Raw genomic sequence first — 22,974 nt, 5'->3', positions numbered from 1 at the left:
GTTGTACGGTTACCGTGTGAAGGTAACACCGTTTCTAACACACCTTCACCACTAGCGATGCATTAAAGATCATATACCTTTGCATAGGTTCTGTTGGAGGCTGTGTGATTAGGGGGCTTATCATGGAGGTAAGACGGTGTTGGTGAGAGGTAGACCTATAAACTGCACGGTGCTTTGTGGAAATCTGGAACCAGTGACCACACTACATGAGTTATAGCAGGGGGGCTCGACCCCCTCCTTCCCCAACAGGTCAGGATATCTCCGCTTCAGTACAGGTGGCTCAATCAGAGGCGCAGGAAGACAGCCTCTGATTGAGCCACCTATGCTGATGCAGGGACTGATTGAGCCACCTGTGCTGAAGCAGGGATATTCTGAAAACCTGAGCTGTTGGGGGGGGGGGGGCTTGAGAACTAGAGTTAAGCACCCCTGTGTTATAGACTCAGGCAAGTTATCTGGAGAGGAGGTAGCCTTGCATGGTGTCTGTCATTGGCAAAGGCCATTGATGCCGAGGCCTACACATACACGGCAAGACGTTCACCGCTTTCCTGGCAACAAAGAAATCCAAAGCGCCGCGTCTGGTCTATTATCTTCCTGGGAATGAAGTTGCTGCAGTAGAGAGCATTACTGAGTATACAGTACGTACAGCTTTATTTTGCACAGAGATTAGAGACCCCAAATGTAGTGACCCGTCTCTGGGAATATAGATAGATCAGGGGTGGCCCACGCCAGTCCGAGAGAGAGAATATTAATGGAGGTTTCAACCCTATTCATCACATCTGGCGCAGTCTTTGAATGAGCCACCTGTGCTGAAGCAGGGATATCACCAATACCTGACCTGTTGGTGGCACTTGAGGACTAGAGTTGGCCACTCCTGATCCAGCGATGTCAATGCTTCAGAAATATAACAGGAAAGGGATTTGGAATTGAAATACACTAAGAAATACACACTAATTAGAGAGGTGTCGCCCATGGGCTGAAATCCAGGAGACGTTCGGGTTCTGGACCAAAGATGCTAAAAATCATTTTTCCATTAAAAAATTTTTTTTTAATCAGTGAGACTAATTTAGTCTCTGGGGGTTACTCATTGAATTGCGATAGTTCCAATCAGGCACTCCCTCTAAACTCCGTGGAAATTTCTGTGCAGTAGTGGTCCGATCGGCACTATTGCAGTTTAATGGATTAACCCCATCAGAGAGTGCAGACAGTATATATCTGTGAGCATCAGCGGACCGGGCCGAATATGATCACACTTATGGAGCCGCAGTTATAGGTAAAATCGGTCTATTCGGTTTGAATGGCTTGATGTGGCTATAGATACTCCGTGTTGATATACAGTGCAGCATGTTATACAGGTCCTGCTTTGCAATGCCGTGCAGACCCCTCCGGCAGTGAAGGTGTTGAGAACGTACGTTGGAGCCACGCCGCCCTCGCGATATCTGACAAGGGACCGGCGCTGGCCTCACACAGACAGGGGTTTGAATCTGTATCCTGCCTCCTCGTCCCGCTTCCTGTACGCGATCCTGGCCACGGCAGCCAGTATGAACGTCTCCACGATCAGCAGGTGATTGTTCATCACTAGAAACCAACGAGGACAAGATACGCGGGGTCACTGCGGGGGGTTTAGTGCTGGAATTAATACAAACCCGCAGCCATTCTTATATAATGTGGGGTGGAAACCTATCCCAGCATCACATTGCAGAGCCAGTATAACCACCCTCACACTGAAGAGAACCAAAAGCTGTCTGTGAGGAGGGTTACCGGCTCTGCACTTCTGTAACCCTGGCCGTGCTGAAAAGCTGTGTAATACGGCAGGCAGAAGCTTATAGGGGGTCCCATGTTCAAGGGGGTCCATGGATATGAAGCAAAAGGTGACGCTGTGCGCTCATTTGCATGATATTACCCAGACTCCCTGGCTGCAGTGGAAGCGCTATGCTAAGAGATAACGGGGAAGGGCAGGGTTGCAGCCCTGTGTGAATGTGCTCACACGGGGTATTTGTATTTACTGGATGAATTATAAAAATGGTTTCCGCCAGAAATCGACAAAAGCCGTTCAACGTCGCAGGTTAAAAAAAACAGCAACCACTTTGAATGCATCACTGTCTTTAGAAAGATGTAATTCCCCTAAAAGTTACAGTTTTCCTTTTATTTTCATCACGTGAAAAATTACTCTTCACTTAGTCGAAGACTGCGCCACCTGTGCTGAAGCAAGAATGTCCTGAAAACCTGACCTGTTGGTAGCTCTTGAGGACTGGAGCTGGCGACCCTGGCATTAGATATAGATTGTAAAAACCCTCCAGAGCGTTTGTTTACCACCAAATGTTACATATTAAAATAATTCTTTCAACGCATTTATACTGATTTTATTCAACGTCGCTGTCCTTACCTGACGTGCCCAAGGCGTGGCTGCCCCTTTAAGCCGTTCCCATACAGAATAAATGTTTACATGTGAAATGTAATCTTCCCACCAGCTCAATAAATTAGACTGAATTTAAATTAATATCCTTAGCGTTCCTGTCCCTGAAGGGCCCATTAACAGGATGCCCTGGGGATCCAAGACGGGGAAGATGTTAATTTAAGTTCATGATATTGTTTATTATTCTGCTTGTTGCTGGTGTTTGATTTATTTACTGACACTGGGTGTGGGGGAAGTGGGGGGTGGGGGGGGGGTTAGCAGGTTAAATATTTAGAGATAAATCTAGACTGGAACTGGGTCCCCCGTGTGTCACTCACGCTGAGATCGGGCTTTTGAGGAGTAAGGGGGCACGCAGGGTATCTGTCCAGCGTTGGCCAGAATACTGAAGATGGAGTTCTGCAGTGTGGTCAGGATGAGAAGGATCTGTAATAAGGAAATAGAAAGAAATACTGGTAACGAGCCCTACAGATCCCGATCAGCCTGGCATCGGGGACAGTAATAGGATTTCTTTCTTATATACTGTAGTGCTAAAAATGTATGCAGTGTCTACATAGAATTCCTGTCGCAAAGACCTTTCAGTTAAATACTTATCTAATGATCTGACACACAGTGATGTCAATGTTTACATGGAGAGCCGACACTGAACCGGGTTTCTCCCGCTTCATCCACCATGTTCTTACAACTAAGCTCCTACAAAATAAGACACTCCTATTTTATGCTCCTTCCTTTTTCACTCTTACAACTCCCTAAATGGGTTGCTGGTTTTACCTCTCCTAAATCCTCTCTGCACCCGTGACCGAATGTTAGCATGTTTTAGCTTTGAGGGAGAAACAAGAGGTGGGAGAACCCCCTTACCTGGAAAACAGCATACTTGGCCCCCACATTCTGCTCGGACAAGTGAACTTTGGCCTCACGAAAAAGAATTCCAATCGGCCACAGGGCGATGATGGTGGAGAACCCAAGAGTGGTGTTTACCCAGAGAGCGAGACTCCGAACCGAGACCTGTAACAGCAGAAGAGACGTCACCAGCCCAGTATCTGTACCCGATAGTCATCATTATCCTATAATTGCTGCCAGTTGGGCTTGCAATGTGGTAGATAAAAGACTGAAAGAAGGATCTTTGTGGCCAATGTATTGGCCTTTGAACTGGAACAAGCCTAATTTTGAGATGCACTAATATCTCGTGTGTGTGTGTGTCCTTACATTGTAACCTAAATAAATACAAATGTATAGGAAATCTCACATCGTCTATATTAAAGGTTCCATCAGCCCAAAGAATCAAACCAATGATATTGAAGACGGGTTTCAGGAACGCCAGCTGGAGCACCGCCACGATAAATATGTTCACTTTCCTCCTGCAAGGGAAGGGTTACAGTTTTATGTTTTGCAACATGAATTCAAACCTGAACTTTCCCTAAATGTATTTACTTTGTAAGGAACAATCTTCTTGCCAGCAGGGCGCACATCGCAGAACACGATGAGCCGTGCTAACAGGCGGAGACCCGTATTCAGTGCGCACATCGCAGAACACGATGAGCCGCGCTAACAGACGGAGACCCGTATTCAGTGCACACATCGCAGAACACGATGAGCCGTGCTAACAGACGGAGACCCGTATTCAGTGCGCACATCGCAGTACACGATGAGCCGTGCTAACAGACCGACCCGTATTCAGTGCGCACATCGCAGAACACGATGAGCCGTGCTAACAGACAGACCCGTATTCAGTGCGCACATCACAGAACACGATGAGCCGCGCTAACAGGCGGAGACCCGTATTCAGTGCGCACATCACAGAACACGATGAGCCGCGCTAACAGACGGAGACCCGTATTCAGTGCGCACATCACAGAACACGATGATCCGTGCTAACAGACGGAGACCGACCCGTATTCAGTGCGCACATCGCAGAACACGAGGAGCCGCGCTAACAGGCAGAGACCCGTATTCAGTGCGCACATCACAGAACACGATGAGCCGCGCTAACAGACGGAGACCGACCCGTATTCAGTGCGCACATCACAGAACACGATGAGCCGTGCTAACAGACGGAGACCGACCCGTATTCAGTGCGCACATCACAGAACACGATGAGCCGCGCTAACAGACCGACCCGTATTCAGTGCGCACATCACAGAACACGATGAGCCGTGCTAACAGACGGAGACCGACCCGTATTCAGTGCGCACATCACAGAACACGATGAGCCGCGCTAACAGACCGACCCGTATTCAGTGCGCACATCACAGAACACGATGAGCCGTGCTAACAGACGGAGACCGACCCGTATTCAGTGCGCACATCACAGAACACGATGAGCCGTGCTAACAGGCAGACCCGTATTCAGTGCGCACATCACAGAACACGATGAGCCGCGCTAACAGGCGGAGACCCGTATTCAGTGCGCACATCACAGAACACGATGAGCCGTGCTAACAGACCGACCCGTATTCAGTGCGCACATCACAGAACACGATGAGCCGCGCTAACAGACGGAGACCTGTATTCAGTGCGCACATCACAGAACACGATGAGCCGCGCTAACAGACCGACCCGTATTCAGTGCGCACATCACAGAACACGATGAGCCGTGCTAACAGACGGAGACCGACCCGTATTCAGTGCGCACATCACAGAACACGATGAGCCGCGCTAACAGACGGACCCGTATTCAGTGCGCACATCGCAGAACACGATGAGCCGCGCTAACAGGCGGAGACCCGTATTCAGTGCGCACATCACAGAACACGATGAGCCGTGCTAACAGACGGAGACCGACCCGTATTCAGTGCGCACATCACAGAACACGATGAGCCGCGCTAACAGACCGACCCGTATTCAGTGCGCACATCGCAGAACACGATGAGCCGCGCTAACAGGCCGACCCGTATTCAGTGCGCACATCGCAGAACACGATGATCCGTGCTAACAGACCGACCCGTATTCAGTGCGCACATCACAGAACACGATGAGCCGCGCTAACAGACGGAGACCCGTATTCAGTGCGCACATCACAGAACACGATGAGCCGCGCTAACAGACCGACCCGTATTCAGTGCGCACATCACAGAACACGATGAGCCGTGCTAACAGACCGACCCGTATTCAGTGCGCACATCACAGAACACGATGAGCCGTGCTAACAGACAGACCCGTATTCAGTGCGCACATCACAGAACACGATGAGCCGCGCTAACAGGCGGAGACCCGTATTCAGTGCGCACATCGCAGAACACGATGAGCCGCGCTAACAGACCGACCCGTATTCAGTGCGCACATCACAGAACACGATGAGCCGCGCTAACAGACGGAGACCCGTATTCAGTGCGCACATCACAGAACACGATGAGCCGCGCTAACAGGCGGAGACCCGTATTCAGTGCGCACATCACAGAACACGATGATCCGTGCTAACAGACGGAGACCGACCCGTATTCAGTGCGCACATCACAGAACACGATGAGCCGCGCTAACAGGCGGAGACCCGTATTCAGTGCGCACATCGCAGAACACGATGAGCCGCGCTAACAGACCGACCCGTATTCAGTGCGCACATCACAGAACACGATGAGCCGCGCTAACAGGCGCAGACCCGTATTCAGTGCGCACATCACAGAACACGATGAGCCGTGCTAACAGACCGACCCGTATTCAGTGCGCACATCACAGAACACGATGAGCCGCGCTAACAGGCGGAGACCCGTATTCAGTGCGCACATCACAGAACACGATGAGCCGCGCTAACAGGCGGAGACCCGTATTCAGTGCGCACATCACAGAACATGATGAGCCGCGCTAACAGACCGACCCGTATTCAGTGCGCACATCACAGAACACGATGAGCCGTGCTAACAGGCGGAGACCCGTATTCAGTGCGCACATCGCAGAACACGATGAGCCGCGCTAACAGACGGAGACCCGTATTCAGTGCGCACATCACAGAACACGATGAGCCGCGCTAACAGACCGACCCGTATTCAGTGCGCACATCACAGAACACGATGAGCCGTGCTAACAGGCGGAGACCCGTATTCAGTGCGCACATCGCAGAACACGATGAGCCGCGCTAACAGACGGAGACCCGTATTCAGTGCGCACATCACAGAACATGATGAGCCGCGCTAACAGACCGACCCGTATTCAGTGCGCACATCACAGAACACGATGAGCCGTGCTAACAGACAGACCCGTATTCAGTGCGCACATCACAGAACACGATGAGCCGCGCTAACAGGCGGAGACCCGTATTCAGTGCGCACATCACAGAACACGATGAGCCGCGCTAACAGGCGGAGACCCGTATTCAGTGCGCACATCACAGAACACGATGAGCCGTGCTAACAGGCGGAGACCCGTATTCAGTGCGCACATCGCAGAACACGATGAGCCGCGCTAACAGACGGAGACCCGTATTCAGTGCGCACATCACAGAACACGATGAGCCGCGCTAACAGACAGACCCGTATTCAGTGCGCACATCACAGAACACGATGAGCCGCGCTAACAGGCAGAGACCCGTATTCAGTGCGCACATCACAGAACACGATGAGCCGTGCTAACAGACGGAGACCCGTATTCAGTGCGCACATCACAGAACACGATGAGCCGCGCTAACAGACGGAGACCCGTATTCAGTGCGCACATCACAGAACACGATGAGCCGCGCTAACAGACGGAGACCCGTATTCAGTGCGCACATCACAGAACACGATGAGCCGCGCTAACAGACGGAGACCCGTATTCAGTGCGCACATCGCAGAACACGATGAGCCGTGCTAACAGACGGAGACCCGTATTCAGTGCGCACATCGCAGAACACGATGAGCCGCGCTAACAGACAGACCCGTATTCAGTGCGCACATCACAGAACACGATGAGCCGTGCTAACAGGCGGAGACCCGTATTCAGTGCGCACATCGCAGAACACGATGAGCCGCGCTAACAGGCGGAGACCCGTATTCAGTGCGCACATCACAGAACACGATGAGCCGCGCTAACAGACGGAGACCGACCCGTATTCAGTGCGCACATCGCAGAACACGATGAGCCGTGCTAACAGGCAGAGACCCGTATTCAGTGCGCACATCGCAGAACACGATGAGCCGCGCTAACAGACAGACCCGTATTCAGTGCGCACATCACAGAACACGATGAGCCGCGCTAACAGACCGACCCGTATTCAGTGCGCACATCACAGAACACGATGAGCCGCGCTAACAGGCAGAGACCCGTATTCAGTGCGCACATCACAGAACACGATGAGCCGCGCTAACAGACCGACCCGTATTCAGTGCGCACATCACAGAACACGATGAGCCGCGCTAACAGACCGACCCGTATTCAGTGCGCACATCACAGAACATGATGAGCCGCGCTAACAGACAGACCCGTATTCAGTGCGCACATCACAGAACACGATGAGCCGCGCTAACAGGCAGAGACCCGTATTCAGTGCGCACATCGCAGAACACGATGAGCCGCGCTAACAGACGGAGACCCGTATTCAGTGCGCACATCACAGAACACGATGAGCCGTGCTAACAGGCGGAGACCCGTATTCAGTGCGCACATCACAGAATACGATGAGCCGCGCTAACAGGCGGAGACCCGTATTCAGTGCGCACATCACAGAACACGATGAGCCGCGCTAACAGACAGACCCGTATTCAGTGCGCACATCACAGAACACGATGAGCCGCGCTAACAGACAGACCCGTATTCAGTGCGCACATCACAGAACACGATGAGCCGCGCTAACAGACAGACCCGTATTCAGTGCGCACATCACAGAACACGATGAGCCGTGCTAACAGGCGGAGACCCGTATTCAGTGCGCACATCACAGAACACGATGAGCCGCGCTAACAGGCGGAGACCCGTATTCAGTGCGCACATCGCAGAACACGATGAGCCGCGCTAACAGGCGGAGACCCGTATTCAGTGCGCACATCACAGAACACGATGAGCCGCGCTAACAGACAGACCCGTATTCAGTGCGCACATCACAGAACATGATGAGCCGCGCTAACAGACCGACCCGTATTCAGTGCGCACATCGCAGAACACGATGAACCGCGCTAACAGACCGACCCGTATTCAGTGCGCACATCGCAGAACACGATGAGCCGCGCTAACAGGCAGAGACCCGTATTCAGTGCGCACATCACAGAACACGATGAGCCGCGCTAACAGACCGACCCGTATTCAGTGCGCACATCACAGAACATGATGAGCTGCGCTAACAGACAGACCCGTATTCAGTGCGCACATCGCAGAACACGATGAGCCGTGCTAACAGACCGACCCGTATTCAGTGCGCACATCACAGAACACGATGAGCCGCGCTAACAGGCGGAGACCCGTATTCAGTGCGCACATCACAGAACACGATGAGCCGCGCTAAAAGGCGGAGACCCGTATTCAGTGCGCACATCACAGAACACGATGAGCCGCGCTAACAGGCGGAGACCCGTATTCAGTGCGCACATCGCAGAACACGATGAGCCGCGCTAACAGACGGAGACCCGTATTCAGTGCGCACATCGCAGAACACGATGAGCCGCGCTAACAGACAGACCCGTATTCAGTGCGCACATCACAGAACACGATGAGCCGTGCTAACAGACAGACCCGTATTCAGTGCGCACATCACAGAACACGATGAGCCGCGCTAACAGACGGAGACCCGTATTCAGTGCGCACATCACAGAACACGATGAGCCGCGCTAACAGGCAGACCCGTATTCAGTGCGCACATCACAGAACACGATGAGCCGCGCTAACAGACAGACCCGTATTCAGTGCGCACATCACAGAACACGATGAGCCGTGCTAACAGACAGACCCGTATTCAGTGCGCACATCACAGAACACGATGAGCCGCGCTAACAGGCAGACCCGTATTCAGTGCGCACATCACAGAACACGATGAGCCGCGCTAACAGGCGGAGACCCGTATTCAGTGCGCACATCGCAGAACACGATGATCCGCGCTAACAGGCGGAGACCCGTATTCAGTGCGCATATCACAGAACACGATGAGCCGTGCTAACAGGCGGAGACCCGTATTCAGTGCACACATCACAGAACACGATGAGCCGCGCTAACAGACGGACCCGTATTCAGTGCGCACATCACAGAACACGATGAGCCGCGCTAACAGGCGGAGACCCGTATTCAGTGCGCACATCACAGAACACGATGAGCCGCGCTAACAGACGGAGACCCGTATTCAGTGCGCACATCGCAGAACACGATGAGCCGCGCTAACAGGCGGAGACCCGTATTCAGTGCGCACATCGCAGAACACGATGAGCCGCGCTAACAGACCGACCCGTATTCAGTGCGCACATCACAGAACACGATGAGCCGTGCTAACAGACCGACCCGTATTCAGTGCGCACATCGCAGAACACGATGAGCCGCGCTAACAGGCGGAGACCCGTATTCAGTGCGCACATCACAGAACACGATGAGCCGCGCTAACAGACCGACCCGTATTCAGTGCGCACATCACAGAACCCGATGAGCCGCGCTAACAGGCGGAGACCCGTATTCAGTGCGCACATCACAGAACACGATGAGCCGCGCTAACAGACAGACCCGTATTCAGTGCGCACATCACAGAACACGATGAGCCGCGCTAACAGGCAGAGACCCGTATTCAGTGCGCACATCACAGAACACGATGAGCCGCGCTAACAGGCAGAGACCCGTATTCAGTGCGCACATCACAGAACACGATGAGCCGCGCTAACAGGCGGAGACCCGTATTCAGTGCGCACATCACAGAACACGATGAGCCGCGCTAACACACAGACCCGTATTCAGTGCGCACATCGCAGAACACGATGAGCCGCGCTAACAGGCGGAGACCCGTATTCAGTGCGCACATCGCAGAACACGATGAGCCGCGCTAACAGACGGAGACCCGTATTCAGTGCGCACATCACAGAACACGATGAGCCGTGCTAACAGGCGGAGACCCGTATTCAGTGCGCACATCACAGAACACGATGAGCCGCGCTAACAGACCGACCCGTATTCAGTGCGCACATCACAGAACACGATGAGCCGCGCTAACAGGCGGAGACCCGTATTCAGTGCGCACATCACAGAACACGATGAGCCGCGCTAACAGACAGACCCGTATTCAGTGCGCACATCACAGAACACGATGAGCCGCGCTAACAGGCGGAGACCCGTATTCAGTGCGCACATCGCAGAACACGATGAGCCGCGCTAACAGACAGACCCGTATTCAGTGCGCACATCACAGAACACGATGAGCCGCGCTAACAGACCGACCCGTATTCAGTGCGCACATCACAGAACACGATGAGCCGCGCTAACAGGCGGAGACCCGTATTCAGTGCGCACATCGCAGAACACGATGAGCCGCGCTAACAGGCGGAGACCCGTATTCAGTGCGCACATCGCAGAACACGATGAGCCGCGCTAACAGGCGGAGACCCGTATTCAGTGCGCACATCACAGAACACGATGAGCCGCGCTAACAGACCGACCCGTATTCAGTGCGCATATCACAGAACACGATGAGCCGCGCTAACAGGCGGAGACCCGTATTCAGTGCGCATATCACAGAACACGATGAGCCGCGCTAACAGGCGGAGACCCGTATTCAGTGCGCACATCACAGAACACGATGAGCCGCGCTAACAGACCGACCCGTATTCAGTGCGCACATCACAGAACACGATGAGCCGCGCTAACAGACCGACCCGTATTCAGTGCGCACATCACAGAACACGATGAGCCGTGCTAACAGACCGACCCGTATTCAGTGCGCACATCACAGAACACGATGAGCCGCGCTAACAGGCGGAGACCCGTATTCAGTGCGCATATCACAGAACACGATGAGCCGTGCTAACAGGCGGAGACCCGTATTCAGTGCACACATCACAGAACACGATGAGCCGCGCTAACAGACGGACCCGTATTCAGTGCGCACATCACAGAACACGATGAGCCGCGCTAACAGGCGGAGACCCGTATTCAGTGCGCACATCACAGAACACGATGAGCCGCGCTAACAGACGGAGACCCGTATTCAGTGCGCACATCGCAGAACACGATGAGCCGCGCTAACAGGCGGAGACCCGTATTCAGTGCGCACATCGCAGAACACGATGAGCCGCGCTAACAGACCGACCCGTATTCAGTGCGCACATCACAGAACACGATGAGCCGTGCTAACAGACCGACCCGTATTCAGTGCGCACATCGCAGAACACGATGAGCCGCGCTAACAGGCGGAGACCCGTATTCAGTGCGCACATCACAGAACACGATGAGCCGCGCTAACAGACCGACCCGTATTCAGTGCGCACATCACAGAACCCGATGAGCCGCGCTAACAGGCGGAGACCCGTATTCAGTGCGCACATCACAGAACACGATGAGCCGCGCTAACAGACAGACCCGTATTCAGTGCGCACATCACAGAACACGATGAGCCGCGCTAACAGGCAGAGACCCGTATTCAGTGCGCACATCACAGAACACGATGAGCCGCGCTAACAGGCGGAGACCCGTATTCAGTGCGCACATCACAGAACACGATGAGCCGCGCTAACACACAGACCCGTATTCAGTGCGCACATCGCAGAACACGATGAGCCGCGCTAACAGGCGGAGACCCGTATTCAGTGCGCACATCGCAGAACACGATGAGCCGCGCTAACAGACGGAGACCCGTATTCAGTGCGCACATCACAGAACACGATGAGCCGTGCTAACAGGCGGAGACCCGTATTCAGTGCGCACATCACAGAACACGATGAGCCGCGCTAACAGACCGACCCGTATTCAGTGCGCACATCACAGAACACGATGAGCCGCGCTAACAGGCGGAGACCCGTATTCAGTGCGCACATCACAGAACACGATGAGCCGCGCTAACAGACAGACCCGTATTCAGTGCGCACATCACAGAACACGATGAGCCGCGCTAACAGGCGGAGACCCGTATTCAGTGCGCACATCGCAGAACACGATGAGCCGCGCTAACAGACAGACCCGTATTCAGTGCGCACATCACAGAACACGATGAGCCGCGCTAACAGACCGACCCGTATTCAGTGCGCACATCACAGAACACGATGAGCCGCGCTAACAGGCGGAGACCCGTATTCAGTGCGCACATCGCAGAACACGATGAGCCGCGCTAACAGGCGGAGACCCGTATTCAGTGCGCACATCGCAGAACACGATGAGCCGCGCTAACAGGCGGAGACCCGTATTCAGTGCGCACATCACAGAACACGATGAGCCGCGCTAACAGACCGACCCGTATTCAGTGCGCATATCACAGAACACGATGAGCCGCGCTAACAGGCGGAGACCCGTATTCAGTGCGCATATCACAGAACACGATGAGCCGCGCTAACAGGCGGAGACCCGTATTCAGTGCGCACATCACAGAACACGATGAGCCGCGCTAACAGACCGACCCGTATTCAGTGCGCACATCACAGAACACGATGAGCCGCGCTAACAGACCGACCCGTATTCAGTGCGCACATCACAGAACACGATGAGCCGTGCTAACAGACCGACCCGTATTCAGTGCGCACATCACAGAACACGATGAGCCGCGCTAACAGGCGGAGACCCGTATTCAGTGCACACATCACAGAACACGATGAGCCGTGCTAACAGACCGACCCGTATTCAGTGCGCACATCACAGAACACGATGAGCCATGCTAACAGACCGACCCGTATTCAGTGCGCACATCACAGAACACGATGAGCCGCGCTAACAGGCAGAGACCCGTATTCAGTGCGCACATCACAGAACACGATGAGCCGCGCTAACAGGCGGAGACCCGTATTCAGTGCGCACATCACAGAACACGATGAGCCGCGCTAACAGGCGGAGACCCGTATTCAGTGCGCACATCACAGAACACGATGAGCCGCGCTAACAGGCGGAGACCCGTATTCAGTGCGCACATCGCAGAACACGATGAGCCGCGCTAACAGACCGACCCGTATTCAGTGCGCACATCACAGAACACGATGAGCCGCGCTAACAGGCGCAGACCCGTATTCAGTGCGCACATCACAGAACACGATGAGCCGCGCTAACAGACAGACCGACCCGTATTCAGTGCGCACATCGCAGAACACGATGAGCCGCGCTAACAGGCGGAGACCCGTATTCAGTGCGCACATCGCAGAACACGATGAGCCGCGCTAACAGACAGACCCGTATTCAGTGCGCACATCGCAGAACACGATGAGCCGCGCTAACAGACCGACCCGTATTCAGTGCGCACATCGCAGAACACGATGAGCCGCGCTAACAGGCGGAGACCCGTATTCAGTGCGCACATCACAGAACACGATGAGCCGCGCTAACAGACCGACCCGTATTCAGTGCGCACATCACAGAACACGATGAGCCGCGCTAACAGACGGAGACCCGTATTCAGTGCGCACATCGCAGAACACGATGAGCCGCGCTAACAGACCGACCCGTATTCAGTGCGCACATCACAGAACACGATGAGCCGCGCTAACAGACAGACCCGTATTCAGTGCGCACATCACAGAACACGATGAGCCGCGCTAACAGACCGACCCGTATTCAGTGCGCACATCACAGAACACGATGAGCCGTGCTAACAGACCGACCCGTATTCAGTGCGCACATCGCAGAACACGATGAGCCGCGCTAACAGACCGACCCGTATTCAGTGCGCACATCGCAGAACACGATGAGCCGCGCTAACAGACCGACCCGTATTCAGTGCGCACATCACAGAACACGATGAGCCGCGCTAACAGACCGACCCGTATTCAGTGCGCACATCGCAGAACACGATGAGCCGCGCTAACAGACCGACCCGTATTCAGTGCGCACATCACAGAACACGATGAGCTGTGCTAACAGACCGACCCGTATTCAGTGCGCACATCACAGAACACGATGAGCCGCGCTAACAGACCGACCCGTATTCAGTGCGCACATCACAGAACACGATGAGCCGCGCTAACAGACCGACCCGTATTCAGTGCGCACATCACAGAACACGATGAGCCGTGCTAACAGACCGACCCGTATTCAGTGCGCACATCGCAGAACACGATGAGCCGCGCTAACAGACCGACCCGTATTCAGTGCGCACATCGCAGAACACGATGAGCCGCGCTAACAGACCGACCCGTATTCAGTGCGCACATCACAGAACACGATGAGCCGCGCTAACAGACCGACCCGTATTCAGTGCGCACATCGCAGAACACGATGAGCCGCGCTAACAGACCGACCCGTATTCAGTGCGCACATCACAGAACACGATGAGCCGTGCTAACAGACCGACCCGTATTCAGTGCGCACATCACAGAACACGATGAGCCGCGCTAACAGGCGGAGACCCGTATTCAGTGCGCACATCACAGAACACGATGAGCCGTGCTAACAGACCGACCCGTATTCAGTGCGCACATCGCAGAACACGATGAGCCGCGCTAACAGACCGACCCGTATTCAGTGCGCACATCGCAGAACACGATGAGCCGCGCTAACAGACCGACCCGTATTCAGTGCGCACATCACAGAACACGATGAGCCGCGCTAACAGACCGACCCGTATTCAGTGCGCACATCGCAGAACACGATGAGCCGCGCTAACAGACCGACCCGTATTCAGTGCGCACATCACAGAACACGATGAGCCGTGCTAACAGACCGACCCGTATTCAGTGCGCACATCACAGAACACGATGAGCCGCGCTAACAGACCGACCCGTATTCAGTGCGCACATCACAGAACACGATGAGCCGCGCTAACAGACCGACCCGTATTCAGTGCGCACATCACAGAACACGATGAGCCGTGCTAACAGACCGACCCGTATTCAGTGCGCACATCGCAGAACACGATGAGCCGCGCTAACAGACCGACCCGTATTCAGTGCGCACATCGCAGAACACGATGAGCCGCGCTAACAGACCGACCCGTATTCAGTGCGCACATCACAGAACACGATGAGCCGCGCTAACAGACCGACCCGTATTCAGTGCGCACATCGCAGAACACGATGAGCCGCGCTAACAGACCGACCCGTATTCAGTGCGCACATCACAGAACACGATGAGCCGTGCTAACAGACCGACCCGTATTCAGTGCGCACATCACAGAACACGATGAGCCGCGCTAACAGGCGGAGACCCGTATTCAGTGCGCACATCACAGAACACGATGAGCCGCGCTAACAGACGGACCCGTATTCAGAGTGTTGTGCGGCTGCATCCCACGGCTGGAGAAGAATGTGAATGAGTGGGACTCAAATATTCTCCAGTACACGGCACTGTTAATAGAATGGGGGGGGGGGGGAGAGTCACATCTCCTGGGGGTCAGGAAGTCAGAACAAGGTCCTCCAGAAAAAGAAAATATTTAGTCAAATCAGCGTCAGGTTTATTAGAGACGGTAAATACCACTGACACACAGCAGTATTTTCTTTCTCTGGTAGACCTGATAGATAGAGATATATCTAGATATATAGACAGTGGTTGACAAATCACCCAAAAATCTACTCGCCGAACCAAAAAATCTACTCGCCACCTAGTCCCGCCCCGCTATTGCTTGGGCGGCCATGAGGTCGCCACGGGGTCAAATCCAGTCGCCACGGGTCTGTAGGTGAATGAATTTGTTGAACACTGTATAGATAGATATATCTATCTATCTATATATCTATATACAGTGTTCGACAAATTCATTCACCTACAGACCCGTGGCGACTGGATTTGACCCCGTGGCGACCTCATGGCCGCCCAAGCAATAGCGGGGCGGGACTAGGTGGAGAGTAGATTTTTTGGTTCGGCGAGTAGATTTTTGGGTGATTTGTCAACCACTATCTAGCTATATCTATATCTATATATATATCTATATATATATCTATACATATATCTATATATATATCTATATATATATATCTATATCTATATATATATCTATATATATATATCTATATATATATATATAAAGCATAAAATAGCCGTGTTAGTCCAGTTGCGATAGTGCAGAATAAATGAGTTCTCCAGTATTCGGTGATACCTTTTTTATTGGACTAACAATTTATGTCATAGGACAAGCTTTCGAGAGTTATCCTCTCTTCTTCAGGTCAAGCAAGTATTGCTTGACCTGAAGAAGAGAGGATAACTCTCGAAAGCTTGTCCTATGACATAAATTGTTAGTCCAATAAAAAAGGTATCACCGAATACTGGAGAACTCATTTATTCTGCACTATATATATATATATATATATATATATATATATATATATATATAGACGATACGATACGGTTGCAACACGACATCAAGGGACAGCACGCAGGTAAGTAAATCATACATTTTCTATATTTGATAGAAGACACAAAAACCGGCGTTTGGGTCCCCCAGTGGGACCTTTCTGCACCCCCTTGAAGTCTCACTTGGTCAGTTTGATGCGGGGCAGGCAGGGGCAGCAGCAGCAGCACGGCCCAGTGTTTATGGGTACAAGGTTGCTCTCCAGCTTTTTGACCAGCGCGTCCTTCCCCCCGAAACCTTCAATCAGCACCATGAGCATGAGGTAGAAGCAGACGGCAAAATACCTGGGAGAGGTAGGAAAGTGTTAATAACAAACAGCGCAGTCAGCAAATGTGACATCATAGTGCAGGAGTGGCCAACGCCAGTCCTCAAGGGCCACCAACAGGTCAGGTTTGAAGGATAGCCCTGCTTCTGCACAGGTGGCTTAGTCAGCAATGACTGAGCCACTTGTGCTGAAGCAGGGCTATCCTTCGGGGGGTTACACTGCTGTAGCTCTAAAAGAGGCTCGATCTCAGGGACTCTCGGTGGTGAAGACAATGGCAGTTTCGGTACAATAGTAACCCGATCAACACTATCACAGTTTTAATGATAAATCCCCCTTAGTTCGTGTTCGCAGAGAGCTGTAAATGGGCCGTGGATTGTAATACGTTATCCTGTCCCTGCAATATGTTGGTATGGGCCAATACACTATGGGAATACACACATGCTTGGGATAAGGATCGGGCTAAATCCTCAATGTGAAAGAGAGCCTCGTGTGGTTCTCATCTCCCGTCAAATTCCATGTTTCTATGTTGGCCCATCCCCCTCTGGTACTGATTGGACCATCGAGCGTTCTTCATGTACTGTATGCGACCGTACAAAGCTTTCCACATCTAGTCTAAATGTGTCCGCTCCTACTCACGTGCTGATACCAATATCCACGAACATGGCGGAACGAGGGATCCACAGCCCGAAACAGGAGAAGATTGCGATGACCTGCAAGAGACAGTATCCCCCCCCCCACGTCTGAGAAACATATCATATGTTTAAACAGCGATTTGTGCTGCTCGCAACCTTATCACGCATTTAATTTTTATCTGAACTGTGGGAGTGCAGGAAAGATTTACTCATTCTTACATATTGTTTCTAAATATTTATGGAATATAAAAAAAAATAAAGACTTGGACATTATATGGAGAGGAGCAGAGTGGTTCTCTGAGATGTTATGGGAACAAAATGCTGATGATGGTGATACACGCATTCAGGAAATGTTTAACTTCGCTAGTCCCGGCATGTTCAGGACAAGACAGGGCCCCAGGCAAAACCAAGACAATGGATAAGGCAACTCTAGCACTGAAGGGGTTAATGCCCGGAGTCTATATGAAACATTGATTCAGTTTCCGAACCTCCACCTAGTCCTCCACCTGCACACACTCTTACCGTAGGCGCCGCGCTGTTCCACAGGAAGGTGTTCCTCTTGGACGGGCATCGCACTTTCTTGGTGAGGTAAAAAGCATCTTCTATGAAAATGACGACCGACAGCAGGGTGAGGAAGGTCAGAATCCCAAAGATGCAGAGCTGCAGCGTGTCCAAGTCTGGGGCCAAAGAACACTGGTTAGAGCGTAGGACGGAATAAGGTGCATATCGAATTAGCCCTTAAGTCAGATACTGTATGTCGGCTCAGTTATGTTCTGCGAGTCTCACTGATTTAAAGCAACTGCAACCTCATAGATTGCAGTCTCCAGTATAACCAGTCTCACTGAAGAGAACCAAAAGGTTGAAACAGCTGCCTGGGAGTAGATTTACTGGCTATGCTAAAATGCGGTGTAATGCGGCAGGCATAAGCTCATAGGGGTCCATGTCAAAATGGAGTTGTGTGATCATTGCATGTAAATTCCCAGAATCCCTTGCTGCAGTGAAAGCACTGTATGTTAGGACAGGGGAGCGCAAACTTTTCCTGCTGCGCCCCCGTGTCTTCCTGCTCTGGAGCTTGCGCCCCCCTCCTACCCGGCAGCCGCGTCAAATGACGCTCCGGGGTCACATGACATCAGGTCATGTCACCAACGGCGTAATTTGACGTTGCGTTGCCATGGAGACACGTCACAGCGTCTGAATCCCAGTAAGTGTTATTGTTGCAGAGGCCTCGCGCGATACCCCGGCATTTAAATTAAATGCCTGGGGGAAGAGCGCGAGACCTCCACAACCGTCCACGCACCCCCAGACAAATCCCGGCTCCCAAGTTTGCGCACCCCAGTGTTAGTAGATAATGGTGAGAAGCCGGGTTGCAGACCTGTGTGAGACGTCAATGTGCTCACAAGGGATAGTCTCACTAGACAAGTCAGTATATTCTCATTAAACAGTGCGCACTGATTTCAGTCCCTCCAGGGTGCCTGCAGTAAGAACAAGGTGTGCAGACTCTGACACGGAAGGGGTTAGGTAATGGAATTAATAGAAAGGCTGCAGTGCGTCCAGATTCCTTATCCTTCTGGATTAAATGGGGATCTCCCTCTGGACACCCCTTTTTCCCCCTATGTATAGGAATCAGGGGTTCTCTGGAAATGAATTGCATTAATTTCAGCCCTGGGGACCCCCTGCTTCCCGAGATACCGGAGAAGGTGCCACGGCTCTTCATGTAGCTTTAAATCCCCTGCGTCACGCCGGCCAATAGGAAGCCGCGACTGAGGACCTATTTTCCCGCGTGACCTGGGAGATTTAAACCTCCATTCTGTTTCCCGTGTATGGGACATTTCCGGGGACGCCTTGGAGCTGAAGTTAGCGCTGTTTAGCTCCAGAGAGCCCATACTCCCTATATATGGGTAAGAAAGTGTGGGTAACAAAATGAGGTCAACGGAACGCCCCCCCCCCCTTAAGCGCACACTGCTAAATTCAGACTCCGACTGTGGACATGCAAATAATGTCACTAAGTGAAGCTCCTCTGCTTTTCTCTGAATCCAGAAGCTGCATTATACAGCTAAGAGTTGGTTAAAGCTTAACTCAAGCATGGCTGCTTTGTGTTTGAGCTTGGTTGCTGGCTCTGCATTTGCACAGTGAAGGTGCTCGCGCTACATACTGTACAGGAGCTGGGCTGCGTGTGTGGAAGGGGGCCCGCACTGCCGCCGGACGAGGGCGAGCTCGCTCGCGCTACGTACTGTACAGGAGCTGGACTGTGCGTGGTGGTTTGGAGAAGCAGGATTTGGGGACGCTGTAATTGGCCATCAGGAGATGAATCAGCTGCGGAGGAATTCTGCAAAACAAAGAGCCGGCGAGATCACCGCTGTGTCTCACGGCATCAGGATCTCCGGTGGGGGTTACCGGGTGACCCTCCGTTCCCGGACACCCTCTAATTTTACCACAACAGGTTCTTCTTACCAATTTTTTCTAAGTAGAACACTACTGGTGACTTATACAAGTGCCATGGCTCACAACCTGACACCCCTCCCAGGGTGACTACTTAAAAACAGAGGTGGCCCACCCCACCCCAGTCCTTAAGGGACACCAACAGATCAGGTTCTCAGGATTTCCCTGCTTCAGCACAGGTGGCTCAATCTGTGGCTCAGTCAGAATGACTTAGAACGTTAATTCATCCACAATTCTCTTCTTTCTAATTCCAACCACAGTTCAGTTCGAAGACACGAAGATATGGCAGAGACACGGTGTTATTGGGTCAGGGCGACTTCCTCATGCGCAATAAGAGGGCGCATCGCATATTTTAATAAAAGAGTTCCATGCATGAGGTGCCCTCTTTGCACAAAAGAAATCGGCGGGGCTGACCCCCACTAAAACACATTTGAACATCCTTCCCTCTGGGGCGCTGGGAGGATGTACAGGAGGAGGAGACACTATGGGTTTGGTATTGTCCAATCAAAGCATTTACACTCCATCACTGGTAGGGTAACTAGAGAGAGGACACTGCTCTGTGCTCACGTCGCCCTCCAACTATTTTCCAGCTCCTGTACCAAGTGAATCCCAAGTGCACCTATTGAGTCTATTTCTGGTGGTTCCTTAGAGTAGGGGAGAGACGGTCTGTCTGCGACACCCATTGGTTGATGTTCGGAGACTTCAACTAACTGAATCAGCGGAGGGCTGCTAAATATTTGGACACATGCCTTTGGTACATAGATCAGTATATACATTGGTAACATGTTCTATGTAAAGTATACCTACATCATTTACGTTGGTGCCACCATTGGGTTTTACTGTCAATGTATCAACATGACGGCTAAGCCGGGGAAAAAGTGCCAAGTACATAATTGGTGTTTTTAAAAGCTACAATTCAAACCAGCTGTCTATGACTGAGCCACTGATTGAGCCACCTGTGCTGAAGCAGGGATATCCTTAAAAGCTTACCTGTTGGGGGTCTTGAGGGCGAGTTGAGACCCTCTGCCCTAGCCAATAACAACTGTACATGTCTTATCTTATTCTCTCTAGTGCTGATTACAATTGCCAGAACTATCTGCGACTATCCAACTATGTGTGAGAGAGACAAATATAGTACAAAGTACTTGGGATAGCGAGAGAGACACCAGGACAACCTAGAGATTAGAGAGCAATGAAAGAGGACATTGGGCGCTAAGGGCTTGCATTGATATGGTGGGGTCAAGGTAACCATAATCTATTATCGGATTGTAGATCGGAGAAGTACCTTCCTTATTCTTCTCTAGGGCAGATAACTGAATGACTCTACCTGGGGTCTGCATTGACTTCTTCTGTGGACTCCATGTTCTCCTGTTCTCCTGAATGCCACGGATCGCTCCTGCTCTGCTGCAAGCTCTGCTCTGCTCGAGGGATCTCGGACTTTGTCTGTCAGATCCAAGTGCCTGCGAAGCTCAGAGCCGGCTGTTTGCTTGGTCAGGCGATGGCATTGAGTTCATTGATCCTCATGAATAAACATGTTGCATATATTTGGGGTCCCTGATTTAAAATAACTTGGGCTCTTCCAACAGAGTGCTCTTGTGGCAGCTAATTCTCCTTTAACACATATCCGTTATACACCCAAACTACAGGGGAATCCGCCCTTAAACTCGGGGTGAACTATGCAGCAGTCAGAAAGACTTCTCTTTGGTGAAGTAAGGGGTTGCGAGCTGCGGTGTAGTCACAACGTCTGTTCTCAGGGATGTATGTTTTGTTGTACGTGTGCTGGATGGATGAAGGCTTTGCTGTTTACATCTGGATCAACATTTATCCTATTCCCCTTTTTTTTCAACTTAAATGTTATTGTTTTTTTTACAAACAGAAATATACATATATAAAGTATCAGAGAATGGATATCGCATCGGGGCCCACGTCCCTGCATCGGGGCCCACTTCCCTGCATCGGGGCCCACTTCCCTGCATCGGGACCCACTTCCCCGCATCGGGGCCCACTTCCCCGCATCGGGGCCCACTTCCCCGCATCGGGGCCCACTTCCCCGCATCGGGGCCCACGTCCCTGCATCGGGGCCCACTTCCCCGCATCGGGGCCCACTTCCCCGCATCGGGGCCCACTTCCCCGCATCGGGGCCCAACTTCCCCGCATCGGGGCCCACTTCCCCGCATCGGGGCCCACTTCCCCGCATCGGGGCCCACTTCCCCGCATCGGGGCCCACTTCCCCGCATCGGGGCCCACTTCCCCGCATCGGGGCCCACTTCCCCGCATCGGGGCCCACTTCCCCGCATCGGGGCCCACTTCCCCGCATCGGGGCCCACTTCCCCGCATCGGGGCCCACTTCCCCGCATCGGGGCCCACGTCCCTGCATCGGGGCCCACTTCCCCGCATCGGGGCCCACTTCCCCGCATCGGGGCCCACTTCCCCGCATCGGGGCCCACTTCCCCGCATCGGGGCCCACTTCCCCGCATCGGGGCCCGCTTCCCCGCATCGGGGCCCAACTTCCCCGCATCGGGGCCCACTTCCCCGCATCGGGGCCCACTTCCCCGCATCGGGGCCCACGTCCCTGCATCGGGGCCCACTTCCCCGCATCGGGGCCCAACTTCCCCGCATCGGGGCCCACTTCCCCGCATCGGGGCCCAACTTCCCCGCATCGGGGCCCACGTCCCTGCATCGGGGCCCAACTTCCCCGCATCGGGGCCCAACTTCCCCGCATCGGGGCCCAACTTCCCCGCATCGGGGCCCACGTCCCTGCATCGGGGCCCACTTCCCCGCATCGGGGCCCAACTTCCCCGCATCGGGGCCCACTTCCCCGCATCGGGGCCCACGTCCCTGCATCGGGGCCCACTTCCCCGCATCGGGGCCCACTTCCCTGCAT

General features: G+C 53.0%; 1 protein-coding gene across 1 annotated transcript; it reads right to left on the bottom strand.

The window, feature by feature from the left end:
* Positions 1-621: 621 nt before the first annotated feature.
* LOC142466170 (organic solute transporter subunit alpha-like) lies at positions 622-21,559 on the bottom strand. The gene is made up of 9 exons (XM_075571011.1): positions 21,418-21,559; positions 19,883-19,977; positions 18,174-18,328; positions 17,656-17,729; positions 16,880-17,038; positions 3,657-3,768; positions 3,269-3,415; positions 2,731-2,836; positions 622-1,575 (listed from the first exon to the last, which is right to left on the bottom strand). The coding sequence occupies exons 1-9, from the start codon at positions 21,450-21,452 to the stop codon at positions 1,460-1,462; spliced, it is 999 nt and encodes a 332-aa protein (XP_075427126.1). The 5' UTR covers positions 21,453-21,559; the 3' UTR covers positions 622-1,459.
* Positions 21,560-22,974: the final 1,415 nt, after the last annotated feature.

This window comes from Ascaphus truei, chromosome 14 (genome assembly GCF_040206685.1).
Source record: "Ascaphus truei isolate aAscTru1 chromosome 14, aAscTru1.hap1, whole genome shotgun sequence".
Lineage (NCBI taxonomy): Eukaryota > Metazoa > Chordata > Amphibia > Anura > Ascaphidae > Ascaphus > Ascaphus truei.
This window is presented reverse-complemented; position numbering and strand designations above follow the sequence as displayed.